At 37.4% G+C, this 21,911-nt stretch overlaps 1 protein-coding gene across 1 annotated transcript in view; it reads right to left on the bottom strand.

The window, feature by feature from the left end:
- Positions 1-21,911, bottom strand: part of bchs (WD repeat and FYVE domain containing 3 bchs) — a 478,767-nt gene that overhangs the window by 228,552 nt on the left and 228,304 nt on the right. The window contains exon 25 of the mRNA XM_067152491.2: positions 6,855-7,087. Within this exon, the coding sequence (XP_067008592.2) occupies positions 6,855-7,087 (233 nt within the window). The remainder of the gene's footprint in view (positions 1-6,854; positions 7,088-21,911) is intronic.

Raw genomic sequence — 21,911 nt, 5'->3', positions numbered from 1 at the left:
ATTAAACAATCGTTGCTGCTTGAATTGTATACTCTTTACAAAGAGGTCAGTATACAAACACACACCTATAGTAAAATTGTGCATACTGTATAATGTGGAAGATTAAGTTATGGTCGACTTGAAAATTTATGATGACAAATCAAGCCATACATAGAAAAGCAGCTTACAAATGTGAAGAAAAAGGAAAAAAATCACAAAAAAGTCTCGAGTTAAAGCACTAAGCATGATTTGAAAAACAGTGGGTCAAACATATTATTATTATTATTATTATTATTATTATTATTATTATTCCTTCGAATTGTCTCAATAATTTTTACATGTTTTAAGGAACTGATTATCATGGAGCTGATATGAATGTGAAAAAGCGTCTTATCATGGCATAATTTTTTTTTAAATATATGGTTTAATATAATAAAATCATTATGTCACCAAAAAACACATATAACAAAAAACAGTCACACAGCCAGAGGTGACTTATGCAAGTGAAACTATTTTCAAACCCGCTGTACTTGAAAAAATACTTAAGATAAAAAGAATAATAATTAGAACGTGTTTAAATAAACACTATCAAGTTAATGGCCTTTGGAGAATAGCTTCAAATAACACAGTTTATAAGAAAATCGAACCAGTATTGAGCACAACTGAGGAGCTTGTTTCCAAAAGGTACCAAATCCCAAAATGCAAATTTTACTGGAAAAGCAAAAAACTTCTGATATGCACAGCTGTTAGAATATGTGCCTGTAACTTTTTACATTTGTTGAAAGATATCATATTACACGGTTAGTCAAATATTTCTGTTTATATGTAAAGCCCTCGGGTTTTATAGCACAAATAAAAATGGATGTGGTACTTTTTGGCATAAACATTTTAAATATTAGTAATGGTAGTTTATGCAATAAAAAATACTCCGGGTGGTTCAGACACGTAGTATTTTATTGAATATATTTAGTAAAAATGAAACAAAGCAAAAATGGGTACATTAACATATCTAGGAAAATATCTGAAAACAGCAATTAGGTTTATATTAAAGCAAAAATAGATTCCCATTGATAATATAGATATACTGGTACAGATTGTCGACTTATTCTAATAATGACATGTGTGATAGAAAAAAAATCAATGCAGCACCTGTGTGTCTGACTTTTACATCATTGTGAACTGCATTGGTATCACTTATGTCACCTTCTCTTACAACAGCATTTCTCCATTTGCCCTTTCCTCCCCTGTCTCTGGTGCATAGAGTGCTTCCAGCTTAATTTTGGTGTTCCAAGGGAGGGTTTTTTATTGTATGTGTTTTTGGTTTTCTGGAAAGCTCGTTCCATTTTGGTCCTTCTCGCTTCCATTGCTTTCCCTTCAAGGTTGTTCGATTCAATCCATTCCCCTAGGTACTTGAAACTTTTCACCACCTCTATTGTTTGAGCTCCTACTTTAATTCTCTTAGGAGTGTCAAGTATATTCGTCATGATCATTTCGAAATAAATCTCTAAGTCCTATCTTCCCCGTCTGCTCTTGTAATTCGGTGATTTGATCTTTTGCTTCCTCCCACTTTTCTGCGAGCAGCACCAAGTCGTCAGCAAAGGCCAAACAATCGTGATTCCTTTGTTTTTTTGTTCCAAGTCTTATTCCCCCTCTCGTTCTTGCATTCCATTCCCTCACAACTTTTTCAAGTGCACAGTTGAACAACAGGGGGGAGAGACCATTCCCTTGCTGAACCCCTGTTCTGACCTCAAAAGGTTCTGATAGTTCGCCCATGAATCTGACTTTAGAGAATGTATTTGTGAGCGTCTCCTTGATGATGTTTAAAGTTTTCCCATCCAAGCCAAACTCCTCCAAAATATTGAACAATGACTCTCTGTCTATGGAATCGTAAGCTTTTTGGAAGTCTATAGAAGTCACTATATACGATTTTGACCTCTCCTTCTGGTATGCTAAAATGTTTATGAGGTTTAAGATCTGTTCAGGGCAAGATCTTCCTTTCCTAAACCCTGCTTGATACTCCCCAAGTTGGCGATCCAACTGAGGTTCAGCTCTTTGCAGTAATGCTCTGGACAATATCTTGCATGTCACATCCACCAGTGAAATCCCTCTGTAGTTGTTGGGATCCAATTTCGAACCTTTTTTGTGAAGAGGGTGTTTCAGGGCCATTTTCCATTTGTCTGAAATAACCTCACTCTTCCATATCTCTTAAAAAAGTCTTTGGAGTGAGACAATTCTATTTTTGGTTGCAAACATCCATAATTCAGCTGTTATCTGATTTTCCCCCGATGCCTTAAAATTTTCCATATGAGTTAGTATTGCCTGGATCTCGCTTACAGATGGGGGTTGAGAGTCAGGGCTGGGGGATGACTTCGGTCCACCATCGAACGCCATCTTTTGGCGTGGTTCGTCACAATTTAGAAGCTCCTTGAAATATTCTGCTAGTATCTTACAGTAACCCCTATTACTATATGCCATGTTCCCTTTTTTGTCCTGAAGTTGGAGAGTTGGGGGGTCATATCTGTTTAGCTTCTCCCTGAAGATCCTTTAATAATTTCTCATGTTGTTCTTAGCAAAGTCATCATTTATCTTCCTGTGTAGTTGGTCTCCTTGTTTCTTCTTAACTTTCTTGATCCCCTTGGACACCATCTTCCTAGTTTCCACAAAGTGTTGGCAGGCACTCTCATCCTTTTTGATTTGTCAGATGTGCCACTCCTTCTTCCTCAGATCAAGTAGTCTATCACACTATTCGTTTCACCATTTGTGCTTCTTCGTCCCGGTAACAGGCGCAAGTTGCTTTGCCTTGGTTGTAAGACTCTTCTCTATCTGTTTCCAGTCCTGACCTCCTAGGTCGCTGGTTAACTTGCCCCATTCCTCCTTGTTCTCCTTTATTTTTTCTGGATCATATCTCCTTTGTGCAAGGTTTTTCCTTTGAAAGTTACTCTTGGAGATGATCTTCAGTTTCACTTTAGATAAGTAGTGGTCCGAGTCGAGATTGGCCCTCTGATAACCCTAACATTTTGGATTTCCTTATGAAATTTCCGCTTTATCGCAAAATGATCTAACTGGAATTCTCCCAAGAGAGGGTTAAGTGATATACATGTCTTCTGCTTTCTTGGCAATTTCTTAAAGCTAGGTGACTTCAGGACCAAATTGTGTGCCTGGCATAATTCAATGAGCACGACACCATTTTGGTTGGTCCTGTTATGTGATGGGTAACACTCCACTATATGCCTGAAGCTTTTCTCTCTCTCCCACTTGGGGATTAAAATCCCCTAGAAGGATGATGTTATGTTTATCGGGTATCTTCTGGATCGTGTCATCTAGTTTATCCCAGAATAGTTCCACCTTCTCCTTATTCATTTTATTGTCAATGTTTATAGGGGCGTGAACATTCACAATTGTATACACTTTGTTGGTCGACTTAAACGTGAGTGTGGATAACCTTTCAGATGTAGACTCAAAGCTTATAACGGAGTCTAATACTTTCTTGTCGATTACGAAACTTGTTCCAAGATGGGGAACATTTTTCATAACTCTTTCCCCCGTCTTCCCCTTAAGTACCCTGAATCCTCTTGGTTCAAAGCTGTCCTCATCCAAGAACCTGGTCTCTTGCACAGCCGTTATGATGATTCTATGTTCATTTAATGTGTCTATTAGTCTTAAGTTTCCCCACTTTCAAAAGCGAATTTGCATTAAAAGTGGCTAAGTAGTTTGAAATGAAAACCTACAACCTGTTTTCCAGTCACTGACCGGGTCAGGGATGGAATGAATGAAGCCCCCATCTTGCGGCGAGGAAAGGAATCATGCCGAGGCCTGTCACACTCTTCTGGGGCAAGGATTAATTACTGACAGATGAAATGAAATGATAATGGAGTGTGTTGCTGGAAGGAAAGATGACAGGGAAAACTGGAGTATCTGGAGAAAAACCTGTCCCGCCTCCACTTTGTCCAGCACAAAACTCCGGAGTGACCAGGATTTGAACCACAAATTCCAGCGGTGAGAAGCCGACATGCTGCCGCCTGAGCCACCGAAGCTCTACGCTAAGTAGTTTTCTTTCCTGTATTTTATTTTGTTTGAGGTTCCAAGACGCTCCGATTCGTCTTTGCGTGATGTTGCAGACTCCCCAGAATCCGAATGTCTGCTTGTGGATTGACCACCTAGGGTAATTAGTTTCACATCACACTCTTCCATGATTGATAATTCTTTGGGTTTTGGGGGTGACTTCTAGAGTCACCTTTTCTTACAACCAAGGTTGTTAACCCTGGAGGATTATTCACAGCCGCCCCTTACATGGAGACAGACGCTGACCAAAGGCCGCCCAATTTGGGAACAATCGTTGTTGGATTTTTATTTGATTTTTAATTCATGGTGAACTCCACTAGACTCTTCGCTCTCTCCGCCATTGAGAATCAGATTCCTCTTCCGCCTTTGAGACCGTTGACCAGGTTTCACCTAGTAACTCTAGGCAGGGGCCCTTACAGGGTGCTACCATCCGGAACCAGATGGACCCTCATCTTTCCTTATCACTGGAAAGCATTTATTTATATACCGGTAATAATTTAAGTTATCTCTGTGGCCTACTAGCAGCCACGATGCTGGCCGTAAAGTAATATTGTAATGTTGAAAGGTGGAACTAGTGAAGCGAAGATAACTAGTAGCCATGTTGTTGGCCATAAAGTCTTAACTGACAAATACATTATTGATATAGAAATATAACTATGAGCATACAACATTTTCCATAAGATGTTACTTTGTAACATTTCAACTTCTTTTAATGTATCAGTTAAACAAAAGTTAAAACGTTTGACACTCTCAAGACTTTACAAGTTATAAGAATCACTGTGAAATCCGTACTGAAAGTAATTTATATAAAAAATAGTATAAAATTTATATTTTACTTTCTTCCACCTATTCAATACAATCAATCATAAAATCAAGGTTTAATCCTCATTAAAATATGAAATGGTACATATTTCACCCCTTTTAAAGGGCATCATCAGCCATATCATCACCTCAAAACCGAACCAGGTCTGGTTCCATTTCATATTTTAACGCTGGCTTAAAGTGGGAAAAACTGGAGGAAATTCACTGGACACCTCTGAAACACCCTCCGTACAGTCCAGCTTTATCACTCCGTGACTACCATTTGTTCGGACCACTCAGAAAACACCCAGGAGGGTGCAAGTGTAGAAGAATTTGTGCGCAACTGGCTTCGTACACGTCCTTCTTCTTTCTATCAGGGCAGCATCAAAAACTTACCGATTCAATGGAGAAAATGTGTATCGAAGGCAGGACACTATGTAGAAAAGTGATCTCTATATGTGTAATTTTTTTGGTTGATGCAATAAATTTAAAAAGTTATTCCTGTTTATATTTGATCCGAACATACAAAAATAGTCAAAAATTAAAGCACAGTTTACAATAAGTGAAAAGTTAAAAACAAATAACTAAAATAAAAAATTTACTGTTAAAGATGAAAAACGAAGAGCCCACCTTCCCTACTGCCCTTGAGCTATCTACTGTATATACAGCACACTTGATCCTGGATACTGGCTTACATTGGACCTGATAAACCTCCAATGAATGGAAGCATCCGCATTATCTTTTCGGCTAGTGTGCGATTCTAGGATAATATCAGGTTGATTTGCTGTCCATAGAGGCACCTTACTAGGTGCTCTGACAAGAAAGAGAACCAAAAGTACTTCAGACATGCGATCAGCCCCCCAATTTGTGCTGCTAAGAAAGTTAGAGATGTTGAGTTTCTTAGCACATTTAATTTTCAATTGAAGCACAGGTGGTTCCCATGATTATTTACTATTGAAAAGGAGCCCAAGGAATCGACATGTGTTTAACTACTGGAAGAGCAACACCCCTTAAATAAAGCTCAGGGTGGGGATGGAGAGTGTGTTTCTGGCAAAAATGGACAAGAGAGGTTCTGTCCATTGAGAACTAGAAGCCAGTTTCTAACGTCTACTGTTCCACTCTCGTAACAGCTTGCTATAATTGCTGCTCTATGACTTACCTTGTTACTTGAGCTATAGCACAAAATCATCTACATATAGTGACGGTATTATTGCTGAACCTGCAGCAGCAACAATACCATTTAAGGGAATCACAAACAGAGTGTCACTCAGAACCAATCGCTGAGAAGTTAGTTGCACGAGAGGAAGTAAAGGGACTTCTAAGACGACTCAGATCTACACATTCTATCTTTGCAACAACAAACAAGACCCAAAGTGCATAGCCAACTCGCTCGATGATTACAATTAAAGAACACATATTTACCTATACTCTGTCAATAAATGAACTGATCAAACAGTCTGGTTAAAGATGCATTTCGTATTTACCCTCCCCTCCTCTGTAGAAGTTCTAGAAACAATGCAAATATAAGTCAGTGCAAGGTTCATTATCACACAGGTCATTTCATAAGAACACGTCATTGTTCTGGAAAGGAGAATGAGTGAAGATGATTTATCAACCGGTAGTGGTTTGAGGTAGGGGTTCAAAGCTGCATACTTACTAATCATAATTCAATAATGTGAGCTAGGTTTGAATTGTCTCCATTAGTAGCAATTCAAAACAACATTTATTGTTCCGAAACTTATGTTTTTCATTTTGATTACTACAGTACTTGTTTTTAAGCCATTACTGATCTTTCACATACCCTTGGGGTATGCATACCACCAGTTGAGAACCAATGCACAAGACTGCAGTCACTGATTAATCTTCTCTTCAATTTAAAAAAAAAAATATCTTCAATTTAAAAAAATTCTTTCGTCAGGTTCACACAATTTTACTACTCTTATCTCTAAATATTTCTTTCCTTTATAACAATTTCTTCACCCGTAAGTTCATTAATAGCAAATTGTGCTTACCCCAAGAGATCAGCTGGACGAGGTTGACCACCAAGTAGCACTCCTAGGAGAGACACTAGTACTTGACGTGTGTGACCACTTGTGATGTCGGGTAGGATCAGTAATAATCTGTGCACAAGTTGTAAGTCACGGACGATGCGGAGGTTCACTCGTTTCTCACTTGATTCAGCCACCAACTCGTACAAATGCTCGAACAAGGAGCGCTGAAGCTCACTTGGGGCTTCATGCCATACCTTTACATTAATGGAAATACAGTATATATTAGGGAACACATGACAGAAAGCAGTAACAGGAATCTGCAATATTCTATCAATCTTTTAACTGTTTCAAATTGTAAGTTATTCACAGTGGGTACATAACCCTATAACATTACACCACATAATTTAGTGCTAAGTTAAGTTTTCAGTTATCAGCAGTCTCTACTTTAACCCAGTAGAAAACTTTACACTGGGAGTTTGTATTTAATAAAAGCCTGACTCCTGGATACTAGAGTTTAGGTTTTAATTACAAATGGACCAATAGGCCTACTGAAATATGAGCTATACCAATCTTTTTCTTGTTTAATTCTGCAATAGGCTATGTAAGACAAATTGTTTTTGAAGTTGAATGATTTTTGAAGGGCAGAAAAAAGTCCATTCGATACTCCATGTCGTACGATGTCGGCATGTAAAAGATCTCTGGTGACACATTTGGTGTTTACCCGACAAAATTAATTAAAACTCAGCCATAGACGCCCAAGAGAGATCCGGTTTACTCTTTCTGCCATCTAGTGGGCCTGGAGTAAAACGGAACGTCGAAATTGACGAGCAGACAGCCAGATGGCGTCAAATCGAAATGTCTGCACATGGTAGCTGAGGCCATGCGATTATTATTATTATTATTATTATTATTATTCTGGGTTTTTGGGTTCTTCTCTAGGAATTGCTCACTCAAAAATATATACCTGGAAAACTATTTGTCTGATAGTAATTAGTTGTTTATATATTATAGCCACATGTATTGGTAGTGTAATACACTAGTTACAAATTTTTTTCATTCACCCAAAAAAAGTTCTTGTCATTTTCCTTTTCTTTTTCTATTTGTTTTACGTCGCACTGACACACATAGGCCTTATGGCAACGATGGGATAGGAAAGGCCTAGGAATGGGAAGGAATTGGCCGTGGCCTTCATTAAGGTACAGCCCAAGCATTTACCTAGTGTGAAAATGGGAAACCACAGAAAACTATCTTCAGGGCTGCCGACAGTGGGGTTCGAATCTACTATCTCCCAGATGCAAGCTCACTGCTGCGCGCTCCTAACCGCACGGCCAACTCGCCGGGTGTCATTTTTCTTAGCCCAGGATAAATGTACAACAGGAAAATATGACAACAATGGTATGTGATTCTGAGAGGTTGTATCTGCGCTGGACTGTGTGATCAGCAGCAGGTGCAGCGGTAAAAGCAGGTGCAATTTTGCCATGGACACTCACTCAAGGCAGTTGTGTCTTTCTAAGTGAGGGGGAAAGTAGGAGACAGGAGGTTTCCTGTGTATCAGAAAGCAGCAGATTATCATCGTCATCAGTGAAGGGAGTAGAGCTGTTTCAAAGGAGAATGATGGAAATACAGTGAAACCTCATTGGTGTGTTCCACATTAACAAGTTTTCCTGCTTAGCATGTTGTAAATTTGAAGTCCTGATTCTCATCGCATTAAATCTATATAAAAACACCTCAATTATCACATCACAAATTTTTGCTATTGTCGCTTAGTACATTCACATTTTTCCTAGACCTGGAAATGTTACTGTATTTGTCACTTCTAAAAGAAACGTAATTTCCAACTTGGGTAAGAACCATCACCACAGTTGCGTGATTACGGGAAAGGACCGACCTTCCTGAACTTCAAAAGATAAGTTGCACTTTCGGGGAGCAAGCCATTAGCCTCAGGAATGTTCAGTTTTGCTTGCCGGTTAGCAGTGAGATTGGTGAATAGCAGAGTGAGCCTGTTTGTGCTTGTATTTTGCATTCCATTCAGAAGGTAGAAATGTATTTTGTGTTGAGTGAAGTGTAGCTAATATTTGTTGCGTGATATGGTAGCCTATATCTGGATTAGGAACATAATCATGTGAAATTGACTAGCATGGTGCATATTTGTCTCGTGATAGCCTAGTTATGGACATGGAAAATGTGAAATTCCTTAATACGTTAATGAAGACAAAATTAAAATCTCTCAGAAAGTGGACTAGCTAGTTGGTCTTTGACTTGCATAAGCGCGCAGAGGTCGCAAATGTTGAAACTCGCACCGTGACAAATAGAAATGAATTGTGTGATGACTCCCTCTGAACTACAGACCCGGTATACATGTTCTCCACCACCTGCAGCGATGCTGTTGATATAAAGGCCAAGTAGGCGCGCTTTTTGTCAGCTAAAAGAGGAAGTGTGTAAACATTTTCTGGTCTTTTTTTTAAGTTTTATACACGCAGAATATCTGGTGTTAACTTTTCGTGAACTGAAAAAGTGAAAAAGATTACGTATTTGAGAAGTAGGATGTATACTTTGGTATATGCTACAATATACTACTGCGTGAGAATATGTGAACAACTTGCTATGTCCTGGGTTACAAGTTGGGTTGCGATAAACAGTCAAATGGTTCTTTTTTTTTCACCCCAAAGGATCCCAATTTGTTCGTCAAGTGGTCAAAGGCTACACCACGATAAGATCTGCCTTTGAGTGATAAAATTTGTATCTGTGGTCTGTATTTTCCTGCCAAACGTATTCAAAACTGTGAGAGTTTCATTATTAATGCGGAAAAGAAAATGGAAATTCCAAGACAAAGACTCAAACTGGATCCCGCAGCAGTCCCACACATTTTTTTCAAAACTTCCATTATATTTATCCCGAAACATTATAGTAAAACAATCATGAGATGTTCCTTCCACTCATGATTATTCCATACTGGACTCCTCTAGTATTAGCTCTGTATGCTTTAGTGCTGGTGATAACACAAAGTTAGTGCTGATAATGAGCAGGAATTCATCTCAAAAAAGAGAATTAAGCATCTCCAGAGGAAGTTACTAGTAAGATTCTTGATTAAGCTGAGCATGTTAACATATAAATTAAGTAGTTATGTAAGAATTACATATGTACTACATACGTATTTATAAGGATAATGTGGCAAGCCTGCAGAGATTTAATACGTTTCATGCGATATATTTCGCAGCATGTACACTAAACATTTGACATTTTTTAAAAGTTATAACTCATAATTGCTACAGAGTTTGATATGCAGTCATTTTCGTGGTGAATTACTGAAAGAACACTAAGCACAACTACGTAAAAACGTTTGAGATATTGATTACGTTACTGACGAACAAATTTCTGAAGTAATGTCCTTAAGTCATTATTAACTGTAAAATACTTCCTATGTACTTTTCACAGATTACTTTCAAAACATGAAACACTATATCTTAATTTGTATCAAACATATATAGCACATAAACACAGTCATCAGTCAGTAAACACAATGCAAAGTCCTGAAGCACCACAGTAATGAATACATGGTTTCAAATAATTTATTTAAACTATAAATTCTGAATTAAATCACATTAATTCCCATTTAGAAACACATGTTCAGTGACAGCTGATCCCCATCTATCTACACCAGCGCAGCGTAGTGAAGGAACATATCAACCAGCACAAGTCGTCCCATATACATTTATATTATCCTGTTCACACCTTCAAGTTTCAACTCTATCACTCAAATTGGCCGAAGTTTTGTTTGATTCAAAATGGTGGCCAAAGTCATTCCTCGCAGTTGCACATGGTTGAATGTAATCTCCAATTCACTGTCTAAGAGTGTGACCAGAAAATAATGTTTAATAACCCACTGCTCCGAAATAAAAGGCCTCTACTAATATTTGTTTTAGAGTGTGATCTGCAATAATACTTCGATAATTTTGTTGGCCTCTGTGCACAAGTTTTCATATTTGTTGTCAGATGTTTTTCACACCTTTCAGTGTACCGGTACTTGTTATTTTATAATCCCAAGGAGGAAAGGTAATCATATTTGTTCTCTCATGTTTTTCACACCTTTTAATACTTTCCTCTCATCTTAAGAAATGGTAGATAGGCCTATAGTTTTCACTGTACACGCGGATACACGGCGTAAAATACCCTCATGTCGAAAAAAATCTTATCTAGTGTTTCCGTATCCCTGTGGAATAGTTTTTATTCATATATTCATTAGTATGTTTTCTCGCTTAACACTTCTTTTTCCTTGTCCCCTGCAGAAACATCTTAACGAGGTTTCACTGTACATCATCTAGGTCAAGAGAAAAGCAGTGTGTAAGATCAGGGCCGAGGCATCTAAAAATCCAACTTGATCTTAGTTTGGGTACAATTTGAAGAACTACAGACGATTTTCACATGAACAAGGTATTCCCCACAGTTAAAAACATCTGCCATAATCTGTTAGAAAATATAGCATATTTTCCTGATATGTGTATTTCTACACTTTTGAAAGAAGTTACAGCTTGAAATTCTGATTTAAAAAACTGAAAACAAAACCAGTGCTTATGGAGTCCGTTACAGTTGCTGCATCCCAACATGCCTTCCTTAGGAGAATGAGAGAACTACAAGCACAGGGCTATACGATCATCTCTACAGATGAGAAATGGTGCAGACAGAATCACACAAAGAAGCATGGGTGGAAAGAAAATTACGCTGATGCCCTACAGAACAACTTCGACAACTATAATTAATACAAAGTGTACAGTCAGAAAATTTATGGATGCTGTGGAGCATTCAAGACACTGTCTGGAGCTGGGAAATGCATGATAATTTTACAATTTGGAAGTGAAGAAGGATTTCTTGATGGAGTAAAACTTTGTTTTATTGGCAAGAAAGGGAGAGGTGATTACCAAAAAGAAATTAACTCATTATGAAGAATGGTTATTGAAAGTCCTGAGTTTATTCCCTCAAAGGCCAGCTGTCGTTATAGATCAAGCTCCATATCATACCTCAATATACCATGGCTGAAACCTGAAATTATATTTCGCATAACATTAAAGAATATGATATTTCACCACCCCCTGGAGTTGACTACTATAACAAACCAACAAAATCAGAGCTGATTGTCCTGGCCAGACTTTATTTTCAAACACCTGTAACGAAGCTCGAACAATTAACTAAGCGGCTTTGACTAGAAGTAAAGCTTATTTGATTATCAGTGGACCATTGCGAGCTTAATCCAATCAAGCTCATTTAGGCTTAAATTAATGAGAAAATAGCAAAAATACTATGGCTTACACAATAGAAAATGGTAAAAGTATGGAAGCAATTAACGCTTTATGCTGAGAACCCTTACATATTTTAATTTCCCAACTCTGGATGAAATGTATTAAACACGCCAAGAAAATTGAAGACCACTACTAGGAGAAAGATGGATTGTCTAAAAAGGTCCCACATTTAAAGCCAGTCATAATTAGCATGAATAACAGCAGTTCTGATTCATTGCAACATAGAAATTTTCAGACGAAGAATATTGATAGAATTATATATTTTAAAGAATTGTAACATACTTTAAATAACCCTTGTAAAAATTGTGCAGTATGGCATTTCTAATTAGGAAGCAAAATATTTTTAAACCTGTCATTCAAGATCCAGAGATGTGAAATATTATTTTTAAAATCCCACAGGCACTAGATGAAACTGGAACCACAACCATAACTAAATCACTCGGCTAACACGTGCGCCTTGGAAAAGAGAAAGAAATGTGTTCAAATTTTAGGTAAGGGATATCAATGCTAGGATATGCAATGAAACAGATTATTTTGGTGCTAGTGACTCCCATGGCCTTAATCATCTCCCCAGATCATCAAACCAAGCCATCTCACCAGTTTTAATGTATTTCCATACATACTCAACATCATTCCATGTCAGACTTGTCACTTCACCAGATGCATGGGCATTGCTTATTCCACTGTCTGGGGGGGATACTCTCATTTTTTACCTTTGTAAAGTGAAGATTCTGTGTATCGCTCATATTCAGGAAATCAAAATATTCATTCCATGCCCATTTAATCTCTGCATCAGCAGCAATGAGGTTGCCATTGTCATTGGTAAGATATTTACTGCGTTTGTCTCATTATCTCTTCTTCATCATGCTGTACAACATTTTCCAGTTATCATCCACATCTCTTTTGTAATTTTTCACTCCAACTATACAGCCACTTTCCCCTCTCTTCCCTCACAATAACTTTTGTTTCCAATTATGCCTGGTGATACAGATCTTTATTCTGGTCACCCGGTTTGAACGGAGCTTTTAGAAGTAGGAAAAGATATTAAGTTAGAATTCAAGAGGACAAATTAGGGCAAATATTCATTTATAGGACAAGGAGGCATTTTGTATATTTTATTTTACTAAATGGGTTCATTTCTGAGCAGAATTTATGTTAATGTAGCAAAGTGTGTTTTCTAAAATTCTCATTACATTGCAATTGTATATTTTTATCTTTTTATCTTAACAGTGCACATTTTGGAAATGAAACACAATAAATTGAAAGGGGTAAACTAAAAACAAAAAACCAGCTTCTTGTAACCACTAATTCAGGGTATATTTCAAAAGTATTTTTCATCTTAGAGTGTAGACATCAGCTTCCTGCAGGACATTATTGGAAAATTTGACATGTATTTGAGATAACTGGAGTTTTAAACTGTACTGGTTATCCTCAGGTAGGCTGTTTGACAGGTCGCCAGCATGTTTAAATTTAGCAACACCACCTCTACATCCGGCCATGGCTTTGTCTACCTGCAATGCAATTAGATGGGTAATTTTTCTTGTAATTTCCCTTTCCTCATTTCGTAAATAGTTACCTTTCATGCACAATTATTTCTTGTCAGTCTTACTTTGGTTGAGTTGAAACAGGTTGTGGTTTATTTATTATTTAGTCTGATCCAGGACACCCTAGATTTGCCATAAGACACACAATAATTCACAATAACAATTTTGAGGGAAGATAAAAAGATTAATGTTTAAAAAATGATAGGTTACAATTAACCATGTTAAATGGCATGAACTCCATATAAATGGTGACGAAGAATCGAAACGGAGTATTTGATAAGTGAGACGACTATCTCATCTTGTAGGCTTCTTGCTAGTTTATATTTTTGTCGCCATGTGACGAAAGATTTGGGAATTGTTCCCCTCGCGCCAAAGAAAAGTCCAGTCACCGTAATTTTTTTAAGGTTATACGACTCAAGAAAGAAAGGGATGGTTGGATTATAGATATCCTTTTTCTCATTGTCTACGTCAGTCGGCTGAGAGGCTGAAGATTCAAAGCGTACCGTAGGATCAATAATTTCTGCTTCGTTCCTCCGTCTGTCAATCGCTATAATATCAATCCTGCGAGTGCTGCCTCCTTCGGCGAGGCAGTGGACTTCTTCGTACACTTCTAGATTTTTGATATGGAGAGCATTAGCAATCAGGTTTCTGATGATGTTATGGCGTTTGATCCTAAGCAGTTCTCCTTGAGGGCAACTCCCCAACACATGTGGTAAGGTTTCATACTCACTGCAGTGTCTGCAGTGGCCTGTGCTGGTAGAACGTCCCGGCAGAGTACGTACTGGTGCAACCATCGCGGTCATCTTCAACATTTCCCTCCATTCCGAACAAGTTAAACCATCTCTTCTGGTAACCCAAGAATTAGCAGCAGGAACTTGAGCAAATAACTCAACACCTCTTTCTTTTTGTGGATATGCACACCAAGCTTCAAATTCGCGTGTTCTAAGTATATCGCGCAGTTGTCTAACAGATTTCGTTGATGTCTCTTCATTGAGTTGAAGTTCAGATAGACAGCGAGTTTTTATTGCTGTGAAATTTCGAACAGCATTTACGTGCGAATCATTCACAGCTTCTAGCTTAAGATTGATGTTCAGCTGTTGAAGGTACGCTTCCCAAGTTGTGCGCATTAGTGCTAACCCTTTATATTTGTGGCTCGAATAGATCATACTTGTCGGTGTGTCATTCGGAAATTGTAGAATTTCTTTAAGTGCGCTTCTGATCATGTTGTCGGCTTTTAACAGACTTGATTTGGGAATTTTCTCAACCGAAACAGTCTGGAAGGGGTATATCAGTGTAGGGCCAATAAACTGATTTATTACAGTCAATTTTTGATGCGGTTGGAGTGAGTGAGTCCTGGTAATCTGATCTAAGTTAGCTTTCAATTTTTCAAGTACCTGATGTTCATTGAAGACTAAAGTCTGTCTGAACGTTGCCCCTAAATATTTTATTTCTTCACTATCATTTATACTTCTAATGTTTCCAGAGACCGTCACAATATCATCAGAATGAAGTTTACCATTTTCTATAATAATGGCATTTGATTTGTCTGCATTTATAAGCAAACCTATTTCTTGAAGCAGATTTATGACAAAAGTGACTAGGATTGAAGCTGCTGCTTGGTCTTTAGCTATGATCACCAGATCGTAGGCAAAGCATAGGGATGTTAAAGGTACAGTGTTAGGACTCAATTGAAAACCATACATTTCTGATACTTTGATGTCTGTGAGTTCATCAAGGATGTGGTTTATACCCCAGTTAAATAAGAAAGGTGAAATGGGATCTCCTTGCATCACTCCACATTTGATGTTTATCTTATCTGTATGACCACGAGCAGTTTGAACTTGTGTTGTGTTTTCTTTGAGAAGGTTGACTAGTAACTTCTTAATGGATCTGGGTAGTATAGAGTTCTCTATTGTCGCCTTTAAGTGATTGTGTCCAATACTATCGAACGCTTTGCTGATGTTGACGAATACTACGCAGCCTGAAATCTTTTTCATTACAGCTGTTCGTAAAATGCCATCAACAATATTCACGTTAATGAAAGAGCCAGGGGTCATGACAAAACCTCTTTGGAACTGGTTCAAAGGGATGTATTCCCTTACAATTTTATCAAGGATCTTACTTAATATGCGTCAAATAATGGAGCAAATACTTAATTTATAATGCTTAAGGAGAAGAGTACTGTTAGTGAAGTATTGAAAGCATATGTATGCGAGTTTCAAGACTTTTCAACTGATGGAAGTGTGTTACTTTGCAAATAACATAGCACAGTCGTAACTGCAACTAAAAAGTATAAAATTCAACAACATCTTCAAACAATGAAACACAGTAAACAGAAGGAGGTAAACGTGAAACAAACACCAGCTTCTTGTAACCACTGCTTTAGTTAAACCTGAACCAACACAAAGTCAAGTCAATGAAAATCTGTGTAAAGCATTTGTCTCGGCAAACATCCCATTGGCTAAGCAAAACAATAAGAACTTTGTTCAGTTTCTGCAGGAGTATATGAAACAACCAGTCCCAGATGAATCAACAATTAGGAAGAATTACGTTTCTGAGCTTTATAAAGTAATGTTAGGTAAACTAAGGGAAAAAGCTGACGAAAAATACATTTGGTTCCCACTAGATGAAACAACAGATGTGGATCAAAGATATGTAGCTAATTTCATGTTTGGAATTTTAGGAGAGGAAGAAGAGAGAGAGAAATCATATCTACTAAATATGGCTGTGTTACCTATAGTGAAACCACTCAACAGTTGCTGCTTTTTTCAGTGATGCACTTTCTTACTTGTAGCCATCAGGCATTCTTTACGATAATGTTCTCGTGGTCTGCACTGATGCTGCACCTTACATGTGTAAAGCCATGGGCATGGGAGGTCTTGGGGATATTATATCCCAAGATGATACAAGTCACATATGTAGCACATGGACTTCGAGTTGCTGAAGTAGTCCAGGCTTCCTTTCCTGAAGTAAACGCGTTGATCTCTACAGTGAAGTGAGTGTTCTGAAGGCCCCAAGTCACAATAAATTACTTTTTGGATGCAGTTGATGATGTGCTGCTCCCACCTTCACTAGTTCATACAGGATGGGGAATGTGCTGCTGTTTATTATGTCGATTATGTTGAGGTAGTAAAAAGGTACAGTAGTTGAAGACCTCGAATCTGAAGAAGCTGTTTCTATTAAAGAAGCTCAAAAAGTCTTGAGCAATGATGTTGTTCATGAGCAACTTACATTTATTTGTTCCAGTTTGCATTGCATACCTTCAGCCATCAAGAAATTGCAAGATAAAGGACTCTTCACATTAGTATTGGAACTGTTGAAGAAATCGAACGATCCATAATAAACCTAACTAATTAAGTTTTCTCTGAAAATATTGTAGTGTGTAGTGCAAAAAAATTCGGGTCTCCTCAAAGTTAAAATCATTTCTGGTGTTATCCAAGGCTAAAGGCAAATTTGACAATGCATCGTTACTAGAAGTCTCCGATTTTGTCAAGCTGGAGTATGCTCTAATTGTGGCATGTGATGTGAGTACAAACTCATTTTAAACGAAAATAAGCACAAGTTTGTGTTTTAAAACCTATTACTTCAAGCTGTGATTACGTGTAATCAAGACGTTTGAATTTCATTGACAAACTGGAGCATTTTATTATGGTATGGTATGGTATATAATTTTTTTATTATTTTGGCAATACAGTATTTAAAGTGTAACATTAATTTCTTATAATGTAAACTGCTAATTATTATCAAAAATATGTTTGTTTTTAATGCATATTTCAAAATTTTTAGTGCATATTTGCATACATCTTTTGGCATTTTTAAGTGCATAATCATCCAAAGCGTGGTTATTACTATTAAACTTACATAAGCTTATGATATGTACTTTATGTTTTTTTAAATTTTTTTTTTTGCGTCGCGCCGACACAGATATGTCTTACGGCGACAATGGGATAGGAAAGGCCTAGGAATTGGAAGGAAGCGGCTGTGGCCTTAATTAAGGTACAGCCCCGGCATTTGCCCTGTGTGAAAATGGGAAACCACGGAAAACCATCTTCAGGGCTGCCGACAGTGGGGCTCGAACCCACGATCTCCCGATTACTGGATACTGGCCGCACTTAAGCGACTGCAGCTATCGAGCTCGGTCTACTTTATGATGCATTAAAAATTAAAATTATCTTAGCTAGAAAAAGCAACTTTATTTATTTACTGTTTTATCCCTTTTTATCTTGTTTACTACCACCGTTTAAGTTATTCCTATCAATAATAAAGCATTTTTTTCACATTTTTCTAGGGCCTCTACCAATAACAATCATTCCCTATTTTCGAATTCTCTCTAAAGCTTCTTCAAACCCTTCTTTTTCCACATCTTCACAACCTGACTGAGGTGCACAATATTGATAATCTGAACAGGGTCCAGCTTTACTATCACCTGAATAAGCCTGTCAGAGTCTAATTTGATCTCAAACTCACACTCCTTAATTCTGCAATTCATTAGTACTCCCATCTGAGTTAGCTAGGACTCTTTCGGACCAATGCAAGCGATATTCATCTCTGAGCTCTTTGTATTCTTGACCTTTCCACTTAGTTTCCCCTCAGTCCTAGTATGCTGCCGTTCCTAGTTTGCAATACATTGATTCATAGTCAAGATGTTAAGGGTTCCTATTTAGATTTCTATCACAGAATGAAATTTGTCTGCTCTCCATCTCAGTCCTGATACAGGGTTCCCAGCCAGAAAGTCAAACTAATTTCCCTGACCAAAATATTGTATTTCCCTGACAAAAAATTGGCATTTGCACAATTTTTAACAGCCTCCTCCACCCCTATTAGCTGTCCAACACACACCCGTACACAATATTTATTACTCAAATAGGAAATACAACATTTTGAACAGTAAAGTACTGTACATACAATTTAATAACGATCTGTCAGATAATAATACATGTTAATACATTTTATTTATACATGAATATGAAAGTATTACTATTAAAATTACTAATGAACACACAATGTTGGTGATAATGTAAAAAAAATAAAAATGCAGTACAACAACAAAATTACACATAATTTTTTCTGGTTTCAAGTAAGCGTATTTTATCTTCAATTCTGGCTTCACATTCTTGTGACTGCATTCTTTTAACTTTTTTTCGTCTTCCAACTTTCTTATTTCATCACTTATTCTTCATTGCTCAGCTTTTTTTCTGTCATTCAGGCGTCTTCTGCAAATAATCCTGTTATTTCTTATGAGCACATCTCACCAATAACAACATTCTATGATTAAATGGTATGCATTTGACACCTCCATAGTACAAAATGAAATCATACACTTGTCTTTGTAAATTAATTGACTCCTCATGCATGTTTTCTACCAAAATTGATTTATTTACGGAAAAGCCACTCTCCACTGCAGCATTTCCATGAGACAGCATAAGACAAAGTTTTATTACTTGCCAAAGTATACTATACTGTTTGTTTTCTGCTAAAATGTCAGCAAGGAAAATGTCTAAACCCGTACTATCATCAGATATTGAGATATATTCTTTGAATTTAGTTTCTGGAGCTCCCTTCTATTCACAACACAGAGAAATGTATTGTGCTTTAGCCCTATCGGCCACATTTTCAGTTATTCTGTCAGCTGCATGCAACACTTCCAAGACACATTCCATTCGGGTCTGACCAAGACTTGGTTGCTGATATATTATATGTGGGTTCAAACTCGTAAGAACTTTCACTAATCTATACTTTAAGTAAATGTTATAACTTGTTTAGTTTAATATTAGTATTGAAAAGGTGGATTTTTAATTTTACTTATCTATTATTCTCGGTTCAATACGGACTTAAAAATGAAATTCTTAAATTTAAATTTAAACACCCTGGCTTGGGCTACAAATACAATAATTCATGGTTTGAACAGGATACTTCAATGAAATCATATCTATTTACATCATAGGCCAATGATCTGTAGATCCATGTTAAACAGCAGCAGGCATGGTGAATATTGGTTTGGAGCATACAAAACAGGACTTCCTTGATAAATTAAGCAGATATGCGATAATTGAGAAAGGCTTCACACAATAAAACTTGTTTAACGTAACACAGGCAAGAAATAACATTATGCACACTGCAAATCACATGCTAGTTTGACTTTAAAGTCATAGTTGTGGCCTTTTAAGCTTCCTGCAAAAAGTCTTGAGAAAATGTTGTGTCATAACAGGGATCCGAACTCCTGGTCTTCATACTAGAAATAGTCTCCAGAGATTCATTGGACATGGATGATCTGAACTCTGTTCTATTTTACTTCATAAGGTCGAAAACATGTTCACATTCTGCATTCCTATGGGGTATGTTGAGAATAGAGAGCAATTACTCTAGAAATTCGGTTATACTTGAGAAGTCCATCAGCTTCACGAATTCTTGATATTTGTGCCCAATTGGAATCACTTGCAGCATCTTGATTTGCAGCCAAAGTGTCATCTACCTGACGAGCTGTGAACTGCCTCTGAAGCTCATTCACCACCTCATCTGTGGTTTCCATTCTCTTTCTTGCATAACATGTTACAAAACTTTTCCAAGGAAAAAGGAATGGAAGAAAACTGTGCGTCTTCACTGTTGTCTAAGCTAGCAACTTGAGCATGCTTTAACACATCATCCTAGAGTGGAAACTTGTTGATGATGAAGTCGCAGGCAGTACAAAAGTAGTTTCTCACTGATGTGTAGTAGCAGAATCAAGAATTCTCTTCTTCTGATACTCTTTGGATCCAATTTGTTCAACTCTAGGTATTCTGAAAGATGTCAAACTTGTGGAAATGTTTTGGGTGCATAATATTACTTCCTCCTTGAAGAAAGAAAGAAGCGGATCCCACTGGTCCAGTAGTCTATCCAAACATATGCCTAAAGATAACCACTTAGTAACTACATGCTTCAGAATTTTCTATGCCTCTTTATTGTGCAAGTTCTGAAATTTCTGAAGGCGTTCTTTCTTCTTTTGACACTCTTCTATAAGAAATAAAATATATCAACAAGGATCTCATCCACTGTAAGTGGTAATCTTCCAGCATCTTTTTCAACTGCTAGATTAATCAGGTGGCAAATGCAACCTATGATGGCAATACCTGGTTGAACTTCCTTCAGAACTGCTAAAACCCTATTTTTGTGTCCTATCATAACAGGAGCATTGTCGGAGCAAAAAGCCACACAGTTTTCAATTGGTATGTTATGCAAATTCAGCTGTGATAACATCAGACTACCAATGTTTCGCCCTTTAGAGTCCCCGTCTAACGCTGGTATGGATAGTACAATGCTCACTACTTTTTCCTGCGGAATATCACAGAATGTAACAACAATAGGATACAACTTGGCATTTGTATCATTGCTTCCATCCGTTGCCAAAGAAAATGGTCCATTCTTAAGGCAATTAACAACTTCAGATGATGAATTATTTGCCATTTTATTTACAATGCATGTCGTTTTCGTGCAACCAGAGCTATTATTTCCTTGCAATTTCTGATGTGAGAAACATCTTAAATAAGGCACCAGCATGATCAGTTGCACTTAAGGGCACAGTGTGTTCCACCAAAAAGGAAGTAAACAGACACTCGGCCCTAATTATGTCACTGTCAACGTTTCCAGACTTGGCAAAATAGGTGTTGATTTTCTTGTTTTCTTCTTTTGATTTAACATAACTTATGTGTTTACCACACTTCACGATTATTTAAACTGTTTCTTCCACCATGTGCAATATTAATATCACACCCACATACCGTGCAAAAGGCAAATTTTTCTCCCTTTCCTGATTTTAAATCAACAGAATATGATTATTTAAATGTCTGGAAGTACTGTTTCTTGTTGGATTTATACATGAATCTTATAATACGAATATAGCGTATGAAAATGTCCGAGAACAAATGTCTACTGAAACATTGAAAGGAACCTGGATCACTGAACATCACATACAATAATAACATAAACACTCAAGGCAGTCAAACACTTCATTAAGACATGTCAAAGCACACAAAGTCATAAACCATTGAATGAATACGACGCCAACCTCGTGAACAGAGAATATGCACATGGGGAAAAAAACACACACATGCACGCACATGCACACACGCGCGGAACAAATGTAAATAGTCCAATACAGGAAACTGCAAAGCACGAGGTTATACCATAAAAACTCAAACACTTCGATTCCAATGACGACACAAACATCACACGGTTAAAAGTACTAATCATATCAAAGAATGAGT

The sequence above is a fragment of the Anabrus simplex genome, chromosome 8 (assembly GCF_040414725.1).
Source record: "Anabrus simplex isolate iqAnaSimp1 chromosome 8, ASM4041472v1, whole genome shotgun sequence".
NCBI lineage: Eukaryota > Metazoa > Arthropoda > Insecta > Orthoptera > Tettigoniidae > Anabrus > Anabrus simplex.
This window is presented reverse-complemented; position numbering and strand designations above follow the sequence as displayed.